Source organism: Palaemon carinicauda, chromosome 8, assembly GCF_036898095.1.
Source record: "Palaemon carinicauda isolate YSFRI2023 chromosome 8, ASM3689809v2, whole genome shotgun sequence".
NCBI lineage: Eukaryota > Metazoa > Arthropoda > Malacostraca > Decapoda > Palaemonidae > Palaemon > Palaemon carinicauda.
In genome coordinates, this window is record NC_090732.1 from 173,084,313 (window position 1) to 173,110,798 (window position 26,486).

The following is a 26,486-nucleotide window of genomic DNA, read 5'->3' on the forward strand; positions in this document are numbered from 1 at the left end:
CATTTAATAAATATTACACGAATAGAACTTTGTTTTATTTAAAATGACTTTTAAAATGTTTTCATGATGGGCTGCTTAAGACTTGACAGGATGTTTAAGTAAATGTATTCGTAGATATATCAATTTAGACTCTATATCAGCTTCATGAGATCTGTGTTACTGTATGGACATGAGATATGGTATAACAATGTAACAATATCCAAAAGATTTTGTAGATTTGAGAACAAAGCCCTCAGAAGAATATTGGGAGTTAAATGGCAGGACAGGATTAGAGATGGAAATATAAGAGATATTACTCGAGTGACATATGCGGATGAGATCATGGTGAGGGGTAGATGGAGATGGTTTGTGCACACACTTCGCACTCCCCAAGAGAGATTAGTTCACCAAAAGCTCAGTTGGGCTCCACAAGGTACTAGAAGAGTTGGAAGACCCAGGCCTATGTGGCTGAGGACTACAAAGCGCGGAGTACATAATGAATGGAGAAGTATTGAATTAAAAGCTCAAGATAGACATGACTGGTGAAATCTAACCGAGACCCTTTGCGTCAGTAGGCGTAGTATGAGATAATGATGATGATGATGATCATGCGACTTTATTGATACAATTATAATAGTTGCCTATAGAAAGTTCTTTTTTACATTTTCTATGAAAATATTTCTTCACACATAATAGAAAACGAGAATTATACTTGAATCCCCGACTATTGAATCTGATATCTGAATATGATTCAGCCCAATTTTCACCCCATTTTGCCAGGAATGTATAAAAAAATAAAGCAATTATAGTATAATCTGATAAATAATGAAAAATAAAACTAATGCACTATTTAACAGCCATACTGAATATATAGCCACTCAGGCTAGGGCTAGAATCCTGTTAATTCATAGAAATTCAGCATAGAAAAGGAAGAAATTCATAGTAATTCAGCATAGAAAAGGAAGAAAGAAAACAATATATTGAAAGAAACTAAAAAGACCAGATTAATTATGGTCAATCAGAGCACAACAGAAAAAAATATAAGAAAATAATAAAAGATTTTTAGGATGTAGAAAAACGATGATGATAAAACTTACGATGAGCTGTTACAGAGATAAAATTACACGATTACTACTACTACACTACGTTGTCCACCATGACGTAACTCGAAGTTACAAAACAGATACATTTGTCATTTGAATTTGTCTGTTGTTATTTTACTTCTATACAGTGTCCTCATCAACCCCAATGTCAAGAAATAGCTACAGGAGTTTTTTAAAACTGCTTGAGAAGTGGCCACTTGATACAACTAAAACTGGAGGCCGGTAAGAGCCATGTAGCATAGAATGCTATTGACGGTTTTGTTATAAAACATAAATGCCATTTATAGGTATAATAAAGAATAGGCTAGTTTATCCCTTATAGGCTAGGATAGTTAAGGATAGGATAGTGGGGGTGTATGTATGATAGCGGCCACCTGTATGTGTTATTATGTCTAACTTAGAATACGGCAGTGTAAGGGGGGGGGGGGTGTCTCAGGGGGCGTCAGGCCCCCACCCTGTTAGGTAAGTAGGGAAGGACACGGTTTGTTAGTTAGGTTAGGGAGGAAAGTTTAGGTTAGTTCATGTCCATTTTTAATGAACGCTTGAGGAACTGGCCGCTGATATACAAAGGCTCAGGATAGTGCATCGCACATATATTAGGCTAGTTCATCCTACATAGATTAGGGTATCTAAGGGTAATACTAGGGAGCTTTTGTATATCAATGGATCAGGCCATCTTGGAGCATAGAAAACGAGAATTTTTCTGTATAAAACTGGATTTATTTTCCCTTGTTAAACAACAATAATAGCAAACCCTTTACCTAATAATGTGTACTTAAGGGTATGTTGGTTTGCCAAACTTACACTACTGGTTTTACTATAGTTCTGGTCAGAGTAACATTTTATAATAAAGAATAATCCTTTTGCCACACAGGAAATGTGTTTTATAATATTTACAGATGGGACAAGCTTTTCTACTAAAAAAAAACAGGTGTTTCGTACAGAAAAAGGCCTGTTTTCTTTGAAAGTGACGCTCATTTTCACGGCAAACAAATACTTGGTGAAATTTATATAGTGTATATATCCACCGATAATGGGGTACCCCCAGTGGGAACCCGAGGTTTTGGGTTGGGAAAATATACGATGGGAATATTGGCGTTAGGGTGCCACAACCTAACTGAGGAAGCAGTTTTGTTGATTGAACCCCCCCCCCAACCCTCACATTTCATAACCTGGACTAAAAGGCCATATCACTTTTCACAGAACAGCTATAATACAGAAATGCATTTTAACCTATCCACACCCACCTAACCTAACATAAGATGCAGGATCCTTACCGTATATATATATATATATATATATATATATATATATATATATATATATATATATATATATATATATATATATATATATATATATATATATATATATATATATATATATATATATCCTTACCTAGCCCCTGCAACCCAGGGATGCATAATAAATCCATGGAAAATTGTACAAATTATCTATATCATTTACTACCTGTATATTTTTCATGTTTGTTGACATTCTAGGAAACGGTTGTATTCGCTCCCTCGATTGTTAAAGCTTTTCCTGTGTTAAACTATGATTATAAGCAAACCCTTTACCTAATTAAGTGTATTCGCATATACAGTATGTTGGTTTGGCAAACTAACACTATTTAATCACTTATTAGTTTTTGCTTTGCCATGGCTTGCTTCACACGCAATTTAGTAATATCTCGCCCCTCTTGTGATTTGGCAAGTGGTATATATTGTGCTATACGTGTATGCCGCATAGGTAAATATATTGCCGTTGTTTCATTGTTTAATTAATCATTTACTTTAACTGGTTTTTGCTTCACCGTGGCTTGCTTTGCTCCCAGTTTAACATTATTACACTGTTTTTATATTTTGACGTTAGTGTTTTAATTATCTATGTAACTCAGTGTTTGCCCATTATACTGTAATTCCAAATTAAGCATGCTGTTCATGTTACTAACTAAGTCTTCTTAACCCTTTTACCCCCAATGGACGTACTGGTACGTTTTACAAAACTCATCCCTTTACCCCCATGAACGTACTGATACGTCCTTGCAAAATACTGTACTGCTATTTACATTTTTTTTTTTTTGCATATTTTTGATAACTTTGAGAAACTTCAGGCATTTTCCAAAAGAATGAGACCAACCTGACCTCTCTATTATGAAAGTTAAGGCTGTTAGAGCAATTTAAAAAATATATATTGCAAAATGTGCTTGAAAAAAAAAAAAAATGCCCGGGGGGTTAAGGGTTGGAAAGTTCCAAATAGCCTAGGGGTAAAAGGGTTAATTAATAACATGAACAGCATGTTTAATTTGGAATTACAGTATAATGGGCAGACACTGAGTTATTCAAATAATTAAGATACTCTAATGTCAAAATACTCACCCATGGATCTGGAGTGCGCAGCAAATCCATGTATCGTTTACCAGAACATAAAAGCAGTGAGATAATGTTAAAATGGGAGCAAGCCACGGTGAAGCAAAAACCAGTTGAAGTAGATTAATTAAAAAATTAAACAACGGCAATATATTTACCCATGCGGCTTATACGTATAGCACAATATATACCCCTTGCCAAATCAATAGAGCGGCGTGATAATGCTAAATGTGAATAATACGAAACATAAAAAATCTATTGGAAGTCATCAATTATCAAAGTATTTGACAGTATACTGTATAGTTAGTTGCAGATTTTCAGTCCTAATAGATTTAAACAGTGTTACACAATAGGCTTGGGATTCAATTGTGTTTTTAGTGATACTTTTTTAATAAGAAAACCTAATTGTATTTTGTTTTTAATTTTTTAATGCTCTCAATCAAATAACGCTGAAATCTGATAGCCTCTTTTGTTTCCGATTTATGTACAACTTCAATTTTGGGAATCGGGCAATATTCTAGAAAACTGGCTTCGGTTGAGTGGCGACTCGTTTAGTGCAAAAGTATGAAGTATGTTCTGTTAACTCTTAGTGTTTCAGTATTTATTTTTGTGGTAACCAGCTTCAAGTACTGTGAAGACTTTTAGTTCTGAAGCAGGGTTTGCTAACTTTAACAGTATTGGTAAATTTCACTGGGATTGCTACTTCTGATTGTAATTAAGGTAAAGGATTTAGGCCTGGTCTAAGTACAGAAGTACAGTAGTATATTGAAAGTTTTTTCAAATGATACATTGTCATAGGTCAGGTTATGGAATGTTAGGGTTGCAGGGCTAAGTAAGGATCCTGCATCCTACATTAGGTTAGGTTGGTGTGGTTACGTTATAACGCAGTTCTGTATTATAGCTGTTCTGTGAAGTGATATAGCCTCATGTGTCAGGCTAGGGATCGGGCAGGTGTGTCGTAGATTAAAACACTGGGTCAGGTCATTGTTTCTTTTACCCTTATCCCAAGCTGTATAGGAGTTTCAGGAATCATCTATCCCTTGGTTATTATATAGGAATGAATGGCGAGCGATTGTGATGCAGTTCCGGTAGGCCCTGCTGCTTCCTACGGTGCCTTAGATGACTGCGGAGGTAGCAGCAGTAGGGGATTCAGCGTTATGAAGCTTCATCTGTGGTGGATAACGGGGAAGGGTGGGCTGTGTCACCCTAGCAGTACCACCCGAACTCGGTTGAGTCCCTTGTCAGGCTGGGAGGAACGTAGAGAGGAGAGGTCCCCTTTTTTGATGTCGGCTACCCCCCAAAATTGGGGGAAGTGGCTTGGTATATGGATGTATGATTATATATGACAGAGAAGACAGCATTTCTGAGTTTAGATGAATGGCTGCTAATCGTTCAGAGAGATTATACTCTCATCTTAAGAAGGAGTCTCTTATGTAAATGATGGTGGTTTGGTTTCTAGGAAGAAATGACACATTCTAAAAGTACCGTACTTTATATTTTTGGTAGACATCAAACCAGTCTTTAATCGTAATCCCTCGTAAATCCACCCCTTAGTCCCTGATATTGAAGAACGAAGTGCTGGGTTATGAAAGGAAGGTGGATGATACCTGCCCACTACCAACTGAATACTGTATAACACAGTACTTTTGTACTGTGCCAGACTTCAATGATTAATTTTAGCTTGTGCCAGAATACGCCTTAAAGACTCTGGAAAAATACCGATGATTTAGAATTTTTAATTTTTCAATATTAATCTTACCCGGTGATCATGTAGCTGCAGCTCTGCTGCCCGACAGAAAAAACCTACGGGCGGAATACGCCAGCGATCGCTATACAGGTGGGGGTGTACATCAACAGCGCCATCAGTCGAGTAGGTACTCAAGTACTTCTTGTCAACACAGAACCAATTTTCTCTCTGTCGTGCCACCGGCAAGACCTACTTGATGCGCTGTTGTTTTCTGGAGTTGATTTTCGCGTTATTTGGTGAAGTATTCTCTCTAGTTGTTGGCTTTCGCTGTGCAGAAGTTATCCTCAATACTTTCTCGCTTTCGTTGATTAGATTTTGGATTGTTTGTTGACGACTTGGATAGATTTTGGATTTCCCCCCTTTGACTAGTTCAGGATGTCTGACCCTGCTCAAGTCCCCAAGTGCAGGAGGTGTAGCGCTGGGGACTGTTCTGGGCGTCTTCCGGGGGCCTCTGTCGATCCGCACACCGTTTGTTCCAATTGTAGGGGTAAGGCCTGTCAATTGGAGGATCGATGTGAGGAGTGCGCTGGGCTTTCGGAATTCGATTTTCGGGAATTCCTTGAGTGTGCGCGTGGGCTAGAGAGGGATGGGATCGGGAGGAGTTCGTCTCGCTCTATTGATTTTTCCTCTCCCCATGCCCCACAACCTATTCCTTCCCCTGTGGTGGTTGCACCCGGCCCTCCTACTAGCTCTCATCAACCTTCGATGGCGGATGTGATGCGTGCCATTCGGGCTCTTGGTGGGAGAGTTGAGTCATTGGCGAATGACCGCAATCAACTCATGGCTGACGTCAGGGAGTTGAAAGGTAAAAGTGCAGTGGGAAGTGAAGTGAGTGTCAGTGCAGTGAAAAGTGTCAGTGTTACGCATGAGGGTGCGTCTGTCCGTGCCTGTCGTCCTCCCAGTCCGGGACCTCTTGCAAGCTCCCAAGACCAGGGGAGAAGCAATGTCGTACGACCAAAGGGTTCGACAGGCCTTGATCAGCGGACAGACGTTCCCTCCGTGGTTGAGGACGTATCTTGCCGAGATCGTCCCACCCACAAACAGACGAGTGAGCCCATTCATTCCTCGTCTGCGGAAGAAGTTTCTCGACAGAAACGCTGGACCAAGGTCTCACGACCTCTCAAGCGCAAGGTCCCTTCCGAGCGAATCCAACGGCCCAGGTGTAGCCACTGGGTCAGTTCGGACTCGCCGCAGTCCTCCGAAGACTGCACACCTCCCAAGAGAGGTAGAGTGGTTCCGCAGCAGGCAATCACTCCGTCTGTTGCCGCACCAGCCGCTGTAGACCCTAAGTGGTCTTTGCTGCAGTCTATGCAGACTCAGCTAGCTTCCTTCATGTAGGAGTATCGTGCTGAGAAGGTTGACGCTGCACCCGTTAGCCTACAACCTGCCACGGTTGTGCGCCCAGCTGACACTGCGGCTGCCTGCTCCCACACTCCGGCTGTGAGACCTCCACCACCTATGCGCAGTCGACTCTGCCAGACGCATGTTGACGTTAGCCGACGTGCGGCACCCTCCGTTGACGTGCGTGAGCTACCGCATCAGCAGGAAGGTGGAGTCAAGCTGCCGTGTTTTGACGCGGTGCGTCAGTCTCCGCAACCCACGGTGGTCCCCACCACGCACCACCACTCCGCTTTGGTTGTTGCCAGCTCTCAGACTGACCAACAGCGGCATGATGTTGGATCCAGTGCAGCTACGCATGCACCCGTGCTGCCGGATTCAGCCGTTCAGCTTTTATCTCCTCCTTTGCCGCTTCCTTCTCAGCATTCGGATGAAGGAATCTCTGATGACGACGAAGCTGCGCATTTGGACGACCAACACTCCGACATAGATGAACCCAAGACTACGCCTCCCTCCTTAGACTTTAGGAAAGTCCTTGCCCTGTTTAAGGAGTTGTATCCGGACCAGTTTGTGTCTGCAGCTCCACGCACACCTCCCTCTGAGTTCGCTTTAGGCATGCAGTCAGCAGCTCCTGCCTTTACGAAGCTCGTACTCGCTCGCTCGTCCAAGAGGGCTTTAAGGGTACTGGGAGAGTGGTTGCAGGCCAAGAAGCAACTTGGGAAGACATCCTTCATGTTTCCCCCGGCCAAGCTTGCTTCCAGATCTAGCGTCTGGTATGCCACGGGAGAGGTTCTCGGCTTGGGAGTTCCTGCCTCTGCCCAGGGCGACTTCTCAAGTCTGGTAGACTCTCCCCGCAGACTGGCTATGAGACGCTCCAAGATTTGCTGGACTTCTTCGGACATGGACCATCTTTTGAAGGGAGTTTTCCGTGCGTTCGAGATCTTTAACTTCCTGGACTGGTGTTTGGGAGCGTTGAGCAGGAAGACCTCCCCTTCGGATAAGGAATCTGCCATGCTCATCATGTCCTGCATGGACAAAGCCATACGGGATGGGTCTGGCGAGCTTGCGGCTTCTTTCGTGTCTGGAGTTATCAAGAAGCGGGATCACCTTTGCTCCTTCTTGTCGGCGGGAGTCACCCCATGTCAGAAGTCAGAACTGATGTTTGCTCTGCTATCGAAGTGTCTCTTTCCTGAAGAGTTGATCAAGGGGATTGCCGCCTCGTTGATCCAGAAAGACACTCATGACCTGGTGGCGTCATCCGCACGTAAAGTCACAGCTTTACCTTCCGTGCCTAGACCTAGGATGGACACACCAGCGTCTAGGTTCATTCCGCCCTTTCGTGGCAGAACCTCCAGCAGAGGAGGTACTCGTGCCGTTAGTCAACGTGGCAACAAGAAGAAGGGTTCCAAGTCCTCAAAAGGCAGAGTCTGACTGCCACCTTCTTCAGACAGCAGTGGGAGCCAGGCTCAAGAACTACTGGCAGGCCTGGGAGAACAGGGGTGCAGACGCACAGTCTGTGAAGTTACTCAGAGAGGGGTACAGGATTCCATTCTTGCGCAAGCCCCCTCTAGCAACAACTCCCATCGACCTCTCTCCCAGGTACAGAGAGGAGGACAAGAGGCTAGCTTTACAGCAAGAGGTGTCTCTCTTACTACAAAAGGGAGCGGTAGTCATAGTCCGGGACCATCAATCCCCGGGCTTCTACAACCGTCTCTTCTTAGTGGCGAAGAAGACAGGAGGGTGGAGACCGGTGCTAGACGTCAGTGCTCTAAATGTCTTTGTCACCAAGCAGACGTTCACCATGGAGACGACGAAGTCGGTTCTAGCATCGGTCAGGAAGGAAGACTGGATGGTCTCGTTAGACCTAAAGGACGCGTACTTTCACGTCCCCATCCACCCAGATTCCCAACCTTTTCTAAGGTTCGTTTTTGGGAAGGTGGTATACCAGTTCCAAGCCCTGTGCTTTGGCCTAAGCACGGCACCTCTAGTGTTTACCAAACTGATGAGGAATATTGCCAAATTCCTGCATTTAGCAGACATCAGAGCCTCCCTCTATTTGGACGACTGGCTTTTAAGAGCTGCGTCAAGTCGTCGCTGTCTGGAGAATCTAAAATGGACTCTGGATCTGACCAAGGAATTGGGTCTCCTGGTCAATATGGAAAAGTCCCAACTCGTCCCATCCCAAACTATAGTATATCTAGGTATGGAGATTCAGAGTCAAGCTTTTCGGGCTTTTCCGTCGGCCCCCAGAATCAGTCAAGCCCAAGAATGCATCCAGAGCATGCTGAAGAAGAACCGATGTTCAGTCAGACAGTGGATGAGTCTGATAGGGACGGTTTCATCGCTGGACCAGTTCATCGCGTTAGGGAGACTCCACCTCCGACCCCTTCAGTATCACCTAGCTGCTCACTGGAGAAAGCACATGACGCTAGAAGCGGTCTCAGTTCCTATCTCCGAGAAGATGAAGTCTGCACTGACTTGGTGGAAGAACAACATTCTGCTCAGGGAAGGTCTACCACTGGCTGTTCAGACCCCCGACCACCTTCTCTTCTCGGACGCATCGGACACGGGCTGGGGTGCGACACTGGACGGTCGGGAATGCTCGGGCACGTGGAATTCGGATCAAAGAGCACTGCACATCAACTGCAAGGAGCTACTGGCAGTTCATCTGGCCTTGAGAAGCTTCAAGTCCCTCCTTCTAGGCAAGGTGGTGGAAGTGAACTCCGACAACACCACAGCCTTGGCGTACATCTCCAAGCAAGGAGGGACTCATTCGATGACGTTGTTCGAGATCGCAAGGGACCTCCTCACCTGGTCAAGAGATCGAAACATATCTCTAGTAACGAGGTTCATTCAAGGCGACATGAATGTCATGGCAGACCGCCTCAGCCGGAAGGGTCAGATCATCCCAACAGAATGGACCCTTCACAAGAATGTTTGCAACAGACTATGGGCCTTGTGGGGTCAGCCCACCATAGATCTGTTCGCTACCTCGATGACCAAGAGGCTCCCAAATTATTGCTCACCGATTCCGGACCCAGCAGCAGTTCACATAGATGCCTTTCTTCTGGATTGGTCCCATCTAGACCTTTATGCGTTCCCCCCGTTCAAGATTGTCAACAAGGTACTGCAGAAGTTCGCCTCTCACGAAGGGACAAGGTTGACGTTGGTTGCTCCCCTCTGGCCCGCGAGAGAATGGTTCACCGAGGTACTGCAATGGCTAGTAGACGTTCCCAGGACTCTTCCTCTAAGAGTGGACCTTCTGCGTCAGCCGCATGTAAAGAAGGTACACCCAAGCCTCCACGCTCTTCGTCTGACTGCCTTCAGACTATCGAAAGACTCTCAAGAGCTAGAGGCTTTTCGAAGGAGGCAGCCAGAGCGATTGCCAGAGCAAGGAGGACATCCACTCTCAAGGTCTACCAGTCAAAATGGGAAGTCTTCCGAAGCTGGTGCAAGGCGAATTCAGTATCCTCAACCAGTACCTCTGTAACTCAGATAGCTGACTTCCTTTTACACCTAAGGAAGGTAAGATCCCTTTCAGCTCCTACGATCAAAGGTTACAGAAGCATGTTGGCAGCAGTCTTCCGCCACAGAGGCTTAGATCTTTCCAACAACAAAGATCTACAGGACCTCCTTAAGTCTTTTGAGACCTCGAAGGAGCGTCGGTTGGCCACACCAGGTTGGAACTTAGACGTGGTTTTAAGGTTCCTGATGTCAGCAAGGTTCGAACCGCTTCAATCAGCCTCTTTTAAAGATCTCACTTTGAAGACTCTTTTCCTCGTCTGCTTAGCAACAGCTAAAAGAGTCAGTGAGATACACGCCTTCAGCAGGAACATAGGATTTACATCTGAAACGGCTACATGTTCCTTACAGCTTGGTTTTTTAGCTAAAAACGAAGGTCCTTGGCCCAAATCGTTCGAGATTCCAAGTCTGTCCAGTTTGGTTGGAAACGAACAAGAGAGAGTACTATGCCCAGTAAGAGCTCTTAAGTACTATTTAAGACGTACGAAGCCATTACGAGGACAATCAGAAGCTTTATGGTGCTCTATTAAGAAACCTGCTTTACCGATGTCGAAGAACGCAGTTTCTTATTACATCAGACTTTTGATTAGAGAAGCTCATTCTCATCTGAATGAGGAAGACCATGCTTTGCTGAAGGTAAGGACACATGAAGTTAGAGCTGTCGCAACTTCAGTGGCCTTCAAACAAAACAGATCTCTGCAGAGTGTAATGGATGCAACCTATTGGAGAAGCAAGTCAGTGTTCGCATCATTTTACCTTAAAGATGTCCAGTCTCTTTACGAGAACTGCTACACCCTGGGACCATTCGTAGCAGCGAGTGCAGTAGTAGGTGAGGGCTCAACCACTACATTCCCATAATCCCATAACCTTTTTTAATCTTTCTCTTGAAATGTTTTTATTGTTGTTTTTGGGTTGTACGGAAGGCTAAGAAGCCTTTCGCATCCTGGTTGATTTGGCGGGTGGTCAAATTCTTTTCTTGAGAAGCGCCTAGATTAGAGGTTGTGATGAGGTCCTTTAGTATGGGTTGCAGCCCTTCATACTTCAGCACCTAGGAGTCGCTCAGCATCCTAAGAGGATCGCGAGGCTCAGTAAGGAAGACGTACTTAAAAAGGCAGAGTAATTGTTCAAGTCGACTTCCTTATCAGGTACTTATTAATTTTATGTTTGTTATTTTGAATAACTGCTAAAATGAAATACGGAATACTTAGCTTCTAATGTTAACATGTATGCTGGTCTCCACCCACCCCCCTGGGTGTGAATCAGCTACATGATCACCGGGTAAGATTAATATTGAAAAATGTTATTTTCATTAGAAAAATAAATTTTTGAATATACTTACCCGGTGATCATGAATTAAAGGACCCACCCTTCCTCCCCAATAGAGACCCAGTGGACCGAGGAGAAAATTGGTTCTGTGTTGACAAGAAGTACTTGAGTACCTACTCGACAGATGGCGCTGTTGATGTACACCCCCACCTGTATAGCGATCGCTGGCGTATTCCGCCCGTAGGTTTTTTCTGTCGGGCAGCAGAGCTGCAGCTACATGATCACCGGGTAAGTATATTCAAAAATTTATTTTACTAATGAAAATAACATTTTTCGAATTACTTATGAGCAAAAAATCTATATTTACAGAAGTGACTGGTGTGCTCAGCACATCTATGTACCGCTTGCCAGAACAGAGGAGTAAAAAAGTTCACATATTCCTCTGAAGTGGTTAGCTCCATAGTAATCCTTTAATTAATGTAGTGCATTAATTTTTCATAAGTTACAAACTTCCTTTACAAATTGAAGTATCACCGGAAAACGAAACAAAACAAATAATTTGATTTTGAGGACAAAGCTGTCAGAAGAATATTGGGAGTTAGATGTCAGGACATAATTAGAAATGAAACTATAAGAGAGATTACTCAAGTGCCATATGTGGATAAGATCATGGTGAAGGGTAGATGGAGATGGTTTGGACATGCTCTTTACACTCCCCAAGAGAGATTAATTCACCAAACTTTCAACGGGGCTTCACAAGGCACTAGAAAAGTTGGAAGACCCATGCCTACTTGGCTGAGGACTATGAATTTTGAAGTAAGAGATGATGAATGGAGAAGTGTTGATTTGAAAGCTCAAAATAGGAACGTCTGGTGAAACATAACCGAGGCACTTTGCGTCAATAGCCGTAGGAGGAGATGATGATGATCATTGGTAAGTCACAGTCACAGTACTGTGTTTGCGTTTGCGATTACATTTTGCAGATATTCCGGGAATTTCTGTCAGATTGAGCTCTTTCTTGTGAGAGTAGCCCTGAAAGGGGTTGTAGACTATTACTCTGCCTGTTCTCATTTTGGCCACTGGTATTATAAACTGTAAGTGTTGGTACCATATCTAGTTTATAAGGCATGCCTAGCCTAATCTATAGTTGGAGTTAGGTTTGGCTAGTCCATGCCTATCCTAATCCATAGTTGAAGTTAGGTTCGGCTAGTCCATGCCTAGCCTAATATATAGTTGGAGTTAAGTTTGGCTAGTCCATGCCTGTGATAGGCTACGTTAGTTGTGAAGCTATTTTGTAATATAAAGTCTAAATCTAGTGCGAGATAATGAGTCTACTGAATATTAAACCTGTAATGTGAAAATAGAGCCAGTCTATGTTTCCCTGAATTAGGGAAAATTTCTCATTTGTTTTTCATACCTAAACTATTCCCCTTCTTACATTCAGGGGCCTTTTGCCTCGATATCTTAAACCATCCAGAAATAAGAGATTGGTGCCTGTTGTAAAACATAAATTATATAATAATGTAAGACCATTTAATTATTTTGACAGAAGAATTTGGCAAAATGATACAAGGTATTCTGTAGATGGTAGAAAATCATCATAATTACAGATATAAGAAGTAATGTAAAATGTCTAGCTCTCTGGCAACAAAAGATTGTTTTCAGGTGGCAAAACAGAGTTTTTCGGTGACATAAGTCACACAAAATACAGGCTATATAATTAGTATTACTTGCTAAGCTACAGCCCTAGTTGGAAAAGCAGGATGCTATAAACCCAAGGGCTCCAACAGGGGAAATAGCCCAGTAAGGAAAGGAAATAAGCTACAAGAGAAGTTTAAGAACAATAACAACATTGAAATAAATCTTTCATATATAAACTATAAAAACTTCAAAATAACAAGAGGAAGGGAAAGAAGATAGAATAATGTGCAAGTATATAATTGTAAAGTATTTTTATTAATACGCTTACATTCTCAGAGAGGAATTATAACACCAGGATAGCCAATTGCTGGCATTATATATAATTTCACTGGGATTCAACTTCATACAGTACTACCAGCTGTTACTTTTGCATTTTGGGGAGCAAATAGCAGTAAATTTATGATAGTATTTGTATCCCAAGTGCTACGGTTGGTTTTGGTTGTTGATAAGCGAAATCAGAATCACACCAAAAGTTTAATTAGCTACCTTCCAGCTTTGCTGAAAGAATATTCATTATGAATAACTGCCGGGTTGTATTAGTTCGGGAAAAATACAAATTATCTATGAATTTGTCCATTTAGTGAAGAAATTTAGCAGAGTAACCTATCAATTTATCTAGTGCTTAATGACCTAGGACAAAGAAACAACTGTTCCAAATCTTTGGTTGCTTACCAGATTGATGAAATAGAAAACCTCTCAAAGCTAGGGCCGAGAATGGCAGGGTTTTGCGTCTTTCATATGGATTCAGGCAAGAAGGAAAAAGAGACTTTCCTCCAAAACCTTCGGTGCAAGCATTGGTGGTGCAAGAAACAGAGAATTTAGAGCAGCAGTTAACGGAGAATTATCGGCCTTGGGCTAAGTAAAAGAGACCCTATATTATAACCTAGTTTTAAACTTTTCCAATATATCCTACATCTTAAGAGTGATACCACATTGTAGTTAATGTTATAACTTTAACATTAATTTTTAAATATTTAACTTAGCTGGTGAATATATAGCTGCAACTCTGTTGCTCGACAGACAAAATCTACGGAAAAACTCGCCAGCGATCGCTACACAGGTTGCGGGTGTGCCCAACAGCGCCATCTGTCGACCAGATACCCAGCTCTTATGTAAACAAAGACTCAATTTTCTCTCTGTCGACGTGTCGACAAGACGTACTTTACTCGCTGTTGCTAAACTGGAGTTTTTCACATCATATTGGTGAAGTACTATACAGTATTCTGGTTTTGAGCTTTCGCAATGCAGGTGTTTTATCTTCATCTTAAATCTTGAACTCGTTTTGGATAGATTTAATTATGGTGACAAAGAGAGTATGGACTTTCTTTCACTTTCAAATGGCCGACCCTTCCCTTAGACGGAAGTGTGTTTAGGCTTTTAGTAATTATCTTATCACGTTATAAATTATTTATAGATTTTCCTCTATATATTTTATATCTCTCCGCCTTTATTAGGCCTCTTCGATTAACTTTCCATTTATTATAAACATATAAAAATAAATTTTAATGTTTTGTTTATATGCGACCTTTCCTGAGAGTAGGCGGTCCTATCTTGGAAACCGAAGTTAATCAACGTTGAGCCCTTTATATCGTAAATAGCTTTAAAGAGCTAAGGATTTAAAACTTTTTAAATGTAATATTTTATGAAAGATTTTCTTTGATAGTCTTCGTACTGTTTTCAAAGATGAACTAATGTTTAGTTTATTTATGCTACGCAGTTGTTGACGTTCAGGACGTTCAACATGCGCTCTATCGTTACGATAGAGAGAGAGTGTATCACGGTTTCACTTTGCAGTAAGAGTAAATCGATTCTGACGTTTTGTTCATTCTTTCTTAGCTTAAATGTTTTAAATTCTATTTTAAAGGAACTTTTTATTTGAAAAACCTTTCAATTTTTTCCTTTAGTCAAATAACATGTTTTTTTGACGAGATATAATTGGGCTCTTCTCTTAGGTGCGAAATCAAGAGAGAAAGAGAGAGAGAGAGAGAGAGGAGAGAAAACGTTCCGTTCAAGCGGGTAACGTTGTTCTCGAGTTACTCTCGTCCCTAGTCGCTGTACGGGGAGGAAGGATAAAACGTTTTTAGTTTTTTATTCTCGTCCCCAGGCTATGTGCGGTGAGAGATTGAAAACGTAGTTTATATGAACTAGTGTTTAGTCTCTTTCCCAGCCACTGAATTTTTTATCTTAAAATATGTTTTCTGTTTTTTGCTGGTATTAATGAGCTTGCATTATACGACTGATTTCGCAATTACTACCTTTTAATGAAGGGTAGAATTGCGTGTTTCAGGTAGAAATCAGTAAAAGTTTCGATTTCAGTGAAATAAGTGCAAAACAGAAAATCGAAGTGATAAAGTGATATGCGCAAAGTGTTACAGTGTTGCGTCCGAGGGTTCGTCTGTTCGTGCCTGTCGTTCACCTAGTCCGGGACCTCTTGCATGCTCCCAAGCCCAGGGGAGAAGTAATGTCGAACAACTTATGGGTTCGAGAGGCCTTGATCAACGAACAGACGTTTTCCCTCTATGGTATCGGGTGTATCTTACCAAGATCTCCCCTACCATAAGACGAGAGAGACGTTGTTTCTCCTCGTCATCCGAAGGCTTTTCGCATAAGAAACCTGTCACAAGGTTTCGAAGCCCTTAAGCGAAAGTCAGTCCTTTCAGGACAGGTCCAGCGTCCTGGTTACAGCCATTAGGACAGCTCTGACCCTATGCAGTCATCGGATAACTGCTCGCCGCCTAACAAAAGCGTAACACAGACTCCAAGAGTCTTTTTTGTTGGCAAAGTGTTGCGGTCACAGACGTTACCCTCGTCTCTTACCACAACCTTTTCCGTTGATCCTTAATGGGTTGTATGACAAGACATGCAGAATATGCTTGCCTCCCTTATGGAAGACTATTCTGCCGATTAGTCCGTTGAGTCTAGCCGTTTATCTCATCGATATCCTGGCTTTCAGCCAACCTAACGTTCCCTTGTGCTTACTGTTGACGTTGGCGTAGCTAAGTCACGTCAGTCAGGTTGTTTAGAACCACACTCGATGCGGTCTCGTGTGGTTCTTCAGCCGCTTTTGGACGTTAGGCCACTTGCTGATGCTCCTGTTGACGTTCAAGACGTTCACTAACAATCGGAGTTGACTTGTTTTGACGCTGTGCGTCAACCTCTGCATTCTAGAGTTGTTTTGACTGCTCAGTCTAGGCAGTCAAAGCAGTCTAGAGTGGATGCTGTGCGTCCTCACGCACCTGTTGTGGTTGACAGTTCAGTTGTTGACAGTTCACAGACTGTCAAGCAGTTACATGACGTTGCGTTCTGGTCCGCTACTAATGCACCAGTGAGTGTGGACTCTGCTTGTAAAGCATTGCCACCACGGTAGGTCTCTCCCTTGCTTGAGACTCAGCTTTTATCGGACAAGGTTCCTGTAGATGAGGAAGTTGCTGTCCCCCCTCCTACTGATATTCCCTTGAGGACTCTGTCAGATGGAGAGGAGCCTAAAGCTGCTTAGCCCCCTATGGACTTTAATTAAATCATGATGATTTTTTTTAAGGATCTTTGTCCGGATCTTTTTGTAACTGCTGCTCCTCGTTCGCCTAAACGTCAGAGCTTACACTAGGCCTAGCTACTTCGAAGCCGTTGTTTTTAAGCTAGTGCTCTCTCGCTCTCCTAGAGAGCTTTACGTTGGCTAGGCGACTGGTTTTTCACCAGGAGGAGTTTGGGGGATACAGCCTTTGCTTTCCCTTCTTTTAAACTGGCTTATAGAGCGAGAGTCTGATATGACACGAGAGAAGTTCTCGGCTTGGGAGTTCATGCCTCTGCCCAGATAGACTTCTCAAATCTCGTAGACTCTCCCTGGCGCCTGGCCAGGAGACGCTCCAAGTTTTTTACAGGTCAACTTCACAGCTATTTTCGAGCCTTTGAAGTTTAGCTGTACAATTATGTCATGCATAAACAAGGCTTTCAGGGATGGAAAGCGGTACCGCCTCAGTCGCTAACCCCGTCTGTTGCCGCACCTGCTCCCGTAGACCCTAAATGGGCTTTGCTGCAAGACATGCAGTCCAAGCTTGCGTCCTTGATAGAGGACTTTAATGCGGAGAAGGTTGCTACCGAACCTTCTGGCCAACAACCTTCCAACCGGTCGGTTGTGCGCCCTGTTGACGCTGAGGTAACCTACTCGCGTCTGCCAGTTGAGGTGGTTCCACCGCCGATGCGACCCAGTGTGGGTTGCCAGCCGCACGTTGTCGTTAAGCGACGCTCGGAGGTGGTTGTTGACGTTCAGGACGTTCAACAACCAGCAGAGGTGACTTGTTTTGACGCAGTGCGTCAACCTCAGCAACCCGGTAGGGTGTTGACTGCACAACCCAGACGGTCTAGACAGTCTCGGGTTGACGCTGTGCTTCCTCGCGCACCCATGGTTGTTGACAGTTCACAGACTGTGCAGCAGTTCCATGATGTTGCGTCTGGCTCCGTCACGCATGCACCAGTGCGGCCGGAATCAGCGAGCCAGACGTTGCCCACTCCGTTGCCGTTTCCTCATCAGTTTCGGATGAGAAACCCTCTGATGAGGACGTTGCTGAATAACAAGACGATCAGCCCCCAGAATAGATCAAGCCCTGCTATCCATCCAGAAGATGCTGAAGAAGGAACGCTGCTCAGTCAGGCTGTGGATGAGTCTGGTAGGGACGCTGTCATCCGTGGAACAATTTGTGTCACTAGGAAGACTACACCTCCGTACTCTTCATACCATCTAGCTTTTCACTGGAAAAAGGACAAGACGCTAGAAGCGGTCTCGATCCCGGTTTCCGAAAAGATAAAGTCTTGTCTGACTTGGTGGAAGGACAATATCAACCTAAGAGAGGGTCTTCCCCTGGCTGTTCAGACTCCCAACCACGTTCTCTTCTCGGACGCATCGGACGTGGGCTGGGGCGCGACACTAGACGGTCGGGAATGCTCAGGACTGTGGAACTCGAGTCAGAGGAGCATGCATATCAACTGCAAGGAGCTGTTGGCAGTACATCTGGCCTTGAAAAGCTTCAAGTCTCTCCTTCGAGGCAAAGTGGTGGAAGTTAACTCGGACAACACCACGGCCTTGGCGTACATCTCCAAACAAGGAGGTACCCACTCACTGACGTTGTACGAGATCGCAAGGGACCTGCTCATATGGTCAAAAGGTCAAGACATCTCCCTAGTAACGAGGTTCATCCAAGGCGACTTGAACGTCATAGCAGATTGTCTCAGTCGGAAAGGGCAAGTAATTCCAACCGAATGGACCCTCCACAAGGATGTGTGCAAGAGACTTTGGGCCACTTTGGGTAAACCATCCATAGATCTCTTTGCAACCTCGCTGACCAAGAGGCTTCCAATCTATTGCTCTCCAGTCCCGGACCCAGCAGCAATACATATAGATGCTTTCCTCCTAGATTGGTCACATCTGGATCTCTACGCATTCCCACCGTTCAAGATTGTCAACAAGGTACTGCAGAAGTTCGCCTCTCACAAAGGGACAAGGTTGACGTTAGTTGCTTCCCTCTGGCCCGCGAGAGAATGGTTCACCGAGATACTTCGATGGTTAGTAGACGTTCCCAGTAGTCTTCCTCTAAGGGTAGACCTTCTACGTCAGCCACACGTAAAGAAGGTACTCCAAAGCCTCCATGCTCTTCGTCTGACTGCCTTCAGACTATCGAAAGACTCTCGAGAGCTAGAGGCTTTTCGAAGGAAGCAGCCAGTGCGATTGCTAGAGCAAGGAGAGCGTCTTCCATTAGAGTCTACCAATCGAAGTGGGAAGTCTTCCGAGACTGGTGCAAGTCAGTTTCTGTATCCTCGACCAGTACCTCTGTAGCTCAAATAGCTGTTTTTCTCTTATACCTGAGAAAAGGACGATCCTTTTCAGCTCCCACTATCAAGGGCTACAGAAGCATGTTGGCATCGGTCTTCCGGCATAGAGGCTTAGATCTTTCCAAACATAAAGATCTGCAAGACCTCCTTAAGTCTTTTGAGACCACCAAGGAGCGTCGTTTGGCTACCCCTGGATGGAATTTAGACGTGGTACTAAGATTCTTCATGTCAGACAGGTTGGAGCCGTTACAATCAGCCTCCCTGAAAGATCTCACTCTTAAGACTCTTTTCCTGGTATGCTTAGCCTCGGCTAAAAGAGTCAGTGAGATTCATGCCTTCAGCAAGAACATCGTATTTTCGTCAGAAAAAGCCACTTGTTCGCTGCAACTTGGTTTTCTAGCCAAAAATGAGCTGCCTTCTCGGCCTTGGCCGAAATCTTTCGATATCCCCAGCTTATCGGAGATCGTAGGCAATGAACTAGAAAGAGTCTTATTCCCTGTTAGAGCTCTTAAGTTCTATTTAAAGCGTACTAAACCTTTACGAGGCCAATCTGAAGCTTTATGGTGTTCAGTTAAGAAACCATCCTTGCCTATGTCAAAGAATGCTTGGTCAGACTTTATCAGATTGTTAATACGAGAAGCTCATTCCCATCTGAGTGAGGAAGACCGAACTTTGCTTAAGGTGAAGACGCACGAAGTTAGAGCTGTAACAACTTCCGTGGCCTTTAAGCAAAATATATCTCTGCAAAGTATAATGGACGCAACCTATTGGAGAAGCAAGTCAGTGTTCGCGTCATTTCACTTGAAAGATGTCCAGTCTCTTTACAAGAACTGCTACAGACTGGGACCATTCGTAGCAGCGAGTGCAGTAGTGGGTGAGGGCTCAACCACTACAATTCCCTAATTCCTTATCCTTTTAATCTGTCTCTTGAAATGTTGTTTTTTTATGGGTTGTCCGGAAGGCTAAGAAGCCTTTCGCATCCTGGTTGATTTGGCGGGTGGTCAAAGTCATTTCTTGAGAGCGCCTAGATTAGGGGTTTGATGAGGTCCTGTTGTATGGGTTGCAACCCTTGATACTTCAGCTCCTAGGGGTCGATCAGCATCCTAAGAGGATCGCGAGGCTCCGTAAGGAAGACGTATTTAAAAGGCAGAGTAATTGTTCAAGTCGACTTCCTTACCAGGTACCTATTTATTTTGTTTTTGTTATTTTGATAACTTCTAAAATGAAATAAAAAACTCTTAGCTCATAAAATGAAAACATATATTACTGGTCTCTACCCACCATCCTGGGTGTGAATCAGCTATATATTCACCGGCTAAGTTAAATATTTAAAAATGATATTTTGATTATAAAATAAATTTTTGAATATACTTACCCAGTGAATATAAATTAAATGACCCTCCCTTCCTCCCCAATAGAGACGCAGTGGGACGAGGAGAAAATTGAGTCTTTGTTTACATAAGAGCTGGGTATCTGGTCGACAGATGGCGCTGTTGGGCACACCCGCAACCTGTGTAGCGATCGCTGGCGAGTTTTTCCGTAGATTTTGTCTGTCGAGCAACAGAGTTGCAGCTATATATTCACCGGGTAAGTATATTCAAAAATTTATTTTATAATCAAAATATCATTTCAAGATGTGTCCACATATGCATCACATCTACAAAAGTGGCTTAGCAGAAAATCATAATAATAATTTAGCTGGTAAATGCATATAGGGTTTTTGTGATGTATGTTGTATCCATAAAACCAGAATAATGTTAAAATTTACTATTTGCAGAGATTTGGGAGAACATATTCGCCAAAGAATAACCACAACCTTCAAGCAAGGAGATGTGACAGTTGTAAATGAAGAGGAGTGTCACAGAATATATTCATCACTGGACCGTCTGGCATCAAATGTTTATGCTACCAAGTAAGTCAGGTTTAGTGTTTAATCTTTTGTACAATATTATTATGATAACTAGCTAAACTATAACCCCAGATAGAAAGGTAGGATGCTATAAGCTCTAGGACTCTCATAGGGAAAAAAGCCCAGTAAGAAAAGGAGATAAATAAACTATATATTGTATGAAAATAATGATTGAGAAATATAAAATATAAGGTCATTAATAAGGTTAAAATAGATTTATCGTATATAAACCATGAAAAGAGACTTATGTCCAATTGTTCAACATTATAACATTTGCTGCAAGTTTGAACTTCTGAAGTTCCACTTCTGCAACCACCAGATTAGGAAGATTATTCCACAATCTGGTCACAGTTGGAATAAAACTTCTATAGTAAATGTAAGAAATGATTGGAACAGCAAAACATTTTCTAGTAACTGTATTTTAAATAAGTTACTTTGTTATTTCAAGATATTGTTTTCTTATTCACCCTAATGTTGGGAATGTGGTTGGTATTTGAGAATTACAGTTTCGGCATAACTTGGTCGATACCAACGTAATCTTGAAGCCTGCTGGCAGTGAATGGTTATTGTGGATTTAGTGGAATGACATTACAACATTAATTCCAAAGAATAATACGGTATAAGCCATCCCTCCCTGCTATGCATACTTTTAGATATACGTTCATGCCTTTTTTCCTCAAGTTTAAATGAAAAAAATCTTATATAGTATAACATTTCACTTTGAATTATAGCTTTTGGAGAAAATTAACTCATATACTGTAGTCCATTTCTTTTAGCGAGGCATATTTGTACTGACTCGCAGCGGTGCCCTTTTAGCTTGGAAAAGTTTCCTGATTGCTGATTGGTTGGACTAGATAATTCTAACCAATCAGCGATCAGGAATCTTTTCCCAGCTAAAAGGGCACCGTTGCGATGTGCAAATCTGCCTCGCTAAAAGAAATGGACTATAATTGCTCTATATATATCTTCCTCTGAGAATTCCAGAGTGGAGGTAAATACCCTTCTCATCCAGGGACTTGGGGAGGAAACATATACTCATATCCTTAAGAGTCGGTCACTCGACCAGCTAGTGTCTCATAGTCAAGGGCCCCAAGCAGAATTAAGCTTATCGGCTAAATGTTCTCTTGCTCGAGGGTACACTTGGGCACACAATTCTATCTAATTTATCCTCTTTTTTTTTTTTTTTAAGTTTTTATAATTTATAAAGGAAATATTCATTTTAATGTTGTTACTGTTCTTAAATTATTTTATTTCTCCTTGTTTCCTTTCCTCACAGGGCTATTTTTCCTGTTGGGGCCCCTTGGCTTATAGCATTCTGCTTTTCCAACTAGGGTTGTAGCTTAGCAATTAATGATAATAATGATAAAATAATAATAATAAGAATAATAATAATAATAAAATAATAATAATAAAATAATAATAAAATGATAATAATAATAATAATAATAATGATAATAATGTGCCTTGCTTATCCTCAAAAGTCTCCCATTTTTGGCTTATTACTAGGCCCCAATAGGAAGGTTGATTTGGCAGTTTCTACCAGTTTATGATTATTACCAACCAAGCTCTCCCTTGTGATTTACTGACATTTTTTTACTCATGCTTGGGAAGGTATCTCTAAATTCTTGTAGTATTTTCCCCAAATTTACTCAAAGTTTGAGGTCTTTATTCTTTGACTCATTTGAAATTGTCTTGAAGAATATACATGCACTGTTAAAGTACCAAATAACCTCCTAATAAGTATAAGCTGATCTTCTGATTTAGCCATTGTTCCAACACGGAAACTTACCTCGAACTACTTTCTTAGGAGTTACCTGGAATCTCCTCTCAACCGACCAGAGTTTTGTGTAGTTTACCCTACTTTTGTTTTCTGTGAGGTCTAACCTCAGGTGGAAGGAACGTGCCCTGAGGCTAGGCCCGTGTCAGGCAGCATGCTAGCTGGGGTCTCGGTCCTTCAGTAGCCAATTTAGGGGGGGTGTTGAATATGAAAGGGTTCTAGAGCCAAGAAATTTAGAATGAATTAAAGTTGTTCACACAAACTCATAGAAGACTTTCTGTTAAATGATCTTGTGTTTAAGATCAGTAAATAACAACCCCTAAATCCAATGCCAGCTTCTTTATTATTATTAATTGCTAAGCTACAACCCTAGTTGGAAAAGCAGAATGCTATAAGCCCAGGGGCCCCAACAGGGAAAATAGCCCAGTGAGGAAAGGAAACAAGGAAAATTAGAATATTTTAAGGACAGTAACAACTTTGAAATAAATAATTCCTATATAAACTATGAAAACTTTAACAAAACAAGAGGAAGAGAAATTATATAGAATAGTGTGCCCAAGTGTACCCTCAAGCAAGAGAACTCTAACCCGGGACAGTGGAAGACCATGATACAGAGCCTGCAATGTACCAATACATTTTCAGCTTATTGTTGTCAGGTATTACTATCATTGATTACTTTCCATTATTTTCTTCTCTGCATTTAAATATTTGGAATATATTTCTGCTAGTAAATGCTATTTGGGGATTTTGGATCATTCAAGGGGCATATTAGCCTATAAAGTATTAATTTATTTGTGTCTTTCACTTTAAAAGAACATCTTTTTGTCATATGAAATTGATCTTTATAGGAGTAAAAGGTGTCACCTTATTAGGTGCCTCATCAAGCTCCGAGTTAGCTATATCTGGAATCAAGTTTAAAAGGTAGTTTAAAAAGGATCTCGTCGAAAAGGTTTGAATATTCCCATGGCTGTCCTAATCATGGCTCTTTGGAGTGCATTGTACCAACCGTGTGTCACACAATTGTACATAATTCCTTTTGTATATATTATGTTTGTATCTTCGCTCTTCCCTCGCACTAAAAAGAACCAGAATAAACATGTCTGCGTGTCGCCTATGTAACATTGTCATTTTCTCGAACATGAAATTTCCTGTTGCCTTGAGGTTTTGTATATAAAGGAGAGCTTGATAAATTAACTCAGTTGATTGCATCCTGCCTTTGAGTTCACAACCTTCTCTCGGCACCGTCATATTAACACCTCACTAAAAATCTGTCAACTTTGACATGATTGATATCTCATACAACTCCAAGAGTTATTTTTAATCATCACCCCAAATGGTAGTGCAGAGAACTATCAATAAGTCTAAGATTTTGCGTTCATCCTTAAAACCAGTCATTTAAGAAAACCGCAAAGAACTTCTGTTTTTATTAATGGGAGGAATTTGGTCTGTCTAACAAGGAGTTCTCTATCAATAATACTGAAGGTCCTCAACTTTCAAGCACTTCGAGATACAAGCACAAATCCAACTGGAATCATAAACGTCAGATATTGTTTCAAAAGTTCTTGATGAAATACTGCAATAAAGGGATTTTGACGAAGGAAAAATCTATTTCTGGGCGAGGGACCTGTGTCGCCCAGTGAAATGCACCTTATAGCACCATTTCTAAGGTATAAATACTGCTAAATATACCAGAGAAAAAAGTTGCATGGAATGCCAACAATATACCCAGCTCGCTCACCCTTATAGGGTGTCGGTATAATAACTTGGGCGTGTGAAACCACTACCAGAGGTCCCTTACCAATTAGACATCTCCCTCCTCACATCCCCCGTTACTACGAGGTGTCGTTCTCTGCAGCTACTGCCCCCCCCCCACCACCACTACCGCTATGCATCCTTCTCCCATCATTCCTTCTAAGCACCCGTGAACGTTCGAACGTGTTTTTCGTAGCTCTGTAGTTTTAATACAGTAAGCAAAACAACATTTGTAATATGAAACAGGAATATTTGTTGAGATTTGCAGCTAAAAATCTTAGGTACACGAGTTGGGTGAATCCTATCCTCGGACAAAATTTAACGAAATTTGATTTACAGTACAAACAAACTTGGAAGCTATTAAGTTTTCAAGTTGAGGACTTTCTGTTTATAATTTCGAGTTAGGATGGATGCCTCTTATAACATATAATGGACAAATACAGTTATTGCTGTTTAATACTTAAACCCAGACATTTCTGTCCATTTTACAATTTTGATTTTGTTTATTGGGGGCTAAAACAGTCACCATGAAGTCACAAATTTGAAGAAAAATCTTGAACAAATGAGGTATGTTTGCAATGCTATTGATGTCCAGTGCAAAAACTTGGAAAGTTGCCATGTGAAACTTCTGTCTTTTAATATTTCATACCTAAAAATGTTTACTTTATTTGTAAGTGAATTAATGCCTTTAAGGCTTACAAAGTATAGGAATTCTCTTGATACATAGTCATAATGTTATCTTAACCCTTTTACCCCCAAAGGACGTACTGGTACGTTTCACAAAAGCCATCCCTTTACCCCCATGGATGTACCGGTACGTCCTTGCAAAAAATTGCTATTAAAATTTATTTGTTCATATTTTTGATAGTTTTTAAAAAAATTCGGGCATTTTCCAAGAGAATGAGACCAACCTGACCTCTCTATGACAAAAATTAAGGCTGTTAGAGCAATTTAAAAAAAAATATACAGTACTCCAAAATGTGCTGGGAAAAAAATAACCCCCTGGAGGGTTGGAAATTTCCAAATAGCCTGGGGGTAAAAGGGTTAATATACCCGGTCTTATTCCACTGTAGTGGCATAATATTTTATAACATCAAGAAAGACTCGACACTTGATGTCCCGAGGAAGGATTGGCAGTATCCAGGATTCTTTGTAAATTACAATAATGTTTCTGAGTAGGAATGGATATTTCTGAAACCAATCTGATCTGAAGGCATTAAGCCATTTTGCTTTGAATACTATGTATTGTTTTGATCTTTTTTCTTACACAATTCTATACAAACATGATATTAATGAAATGGGTGTGTGGAAGTTGGAAATACCATAACTCATAACTCAATTTAGTATTCCTTCTTCTCCGGAGGCTGAGTCCTCATCATCTTATGTAAATTCTTAGTTTGTCTTCCCCTATGCACTGGAGTAGAAAATTTTGTAAATGGCAATAGTTTATATTTACTTTACTAAATGCAAAATTCATGTGGAAAATCTTTTGTCTATTCAAATGCCTGTCTGTAATTCATGAAATTATATAATTTCATAACTATTTTAAGTTATTGAGGTGTTCTCCCCATATAATTTCTCTTCCTGCCTTTGCAGTGTAGTATATGCAGGCGACAATGTTTCCAGTTCACAGTCGGTTAATTTTGGATTGCATTAATTGATACCAGCCATATTCCCAACTATAGTCAATTTTTTTAGCGAGGCAGATTTGCACCGACTCGCAGCGGTGCCCTTTTCGCTCGGAAAAGTTTCCTGATCGCTGATTGGTTACAATTATCTTGTCCAACCAATCAGCGATCAGGAAACTTTTCAGAGCTAAAAGGGCACTGCTGCGAGTCGGTGCAAATCTGCCTCGCTAAAAAAAATTGACTATAGTGCTGGACATTTGGGTTTTATATGTAGTTTATGGTTATTATATTTCAAATTAACTGTAAAGTTTAAATTTTGCACAGCTGCAAATCCAATATTTTAACTATAGGTAGGATTATAATAATGCCTTATGAATTCAATAATTTACTGATTCACCTCAAAATTCATTTCCAGATATCCACGCACACTGCAAAGTTCGTCAACGGGATTAACGCATGATCAGTGCCGAGATATCAACTCGACAGAATTCATGAAAGCAGCACAGGAAGACGCCACCCCTCTTTATGCAAAATTTTTTGGAAAGAAGTGAAGCTTAGTAAATAACTTCACT

General features: G+C 41.8%; 2 protein-coding genes across 2 annotated transcripts in view; one reads left to right on the plus strand and one right to left on the minus strand.

The window, feature by feature from the left end:
- The window catches only part of LOC137646138 (cingulin-like), a 194,055-nt gene that overhangs the window by 120,496 nt on the left and 47,073 nt on the right, over positions 1 to 26,486 (minus strand). The gene's annotated exons all lie outside the window — the stretch shown is intronic.
- On the plus strand, positions 1,146 to 26,465 carry LOC137646137 (ubiquinol-cytochrome-c reductase complex assembly factor 2). The gene is made up of 3 exons (XM_068379343.1): positions 1,146 to 1,304; positions 20,626 to 20,760; positions 26,330 to 26,465. Exons 1-3 carry the CDS (start codon positions 1,228 to 1,230, stop codon positions 26,463 to 26,465), a joined length of 348 nt encoding a protein of 115 aa, XP_068235444.1. The 5' UTR covers positions 1,146 to 1,227.

What these genes read in the sequence shown, in the direction of transcription:
- LOC137646137 (XM_068379343.1), top strand. Translation starts at nt 1,228, where the DNA reads ATGTCAAGAAATAGCTACAGGAGTTTTTTAAAACTGCTTGAGAAGTGG. An exon ending in ACAACTAAAACTGGAGGCCG is followed by an intron (nt 1,305 to 20,625) that starts GTAAGAGCCATG and finishes TACTATTTGCAG; the next exon opens with AGATTTGGGAGAACATATTC. An exon ending in TCAAATGTTTATGCTACCAA is followed by an intron (nt 20,761 to 26,329) that starts GTAAGTCAGGTT and finishes ATTCATTTCCAG; the next exon opens with ATATCCACGCACACTGCAAA.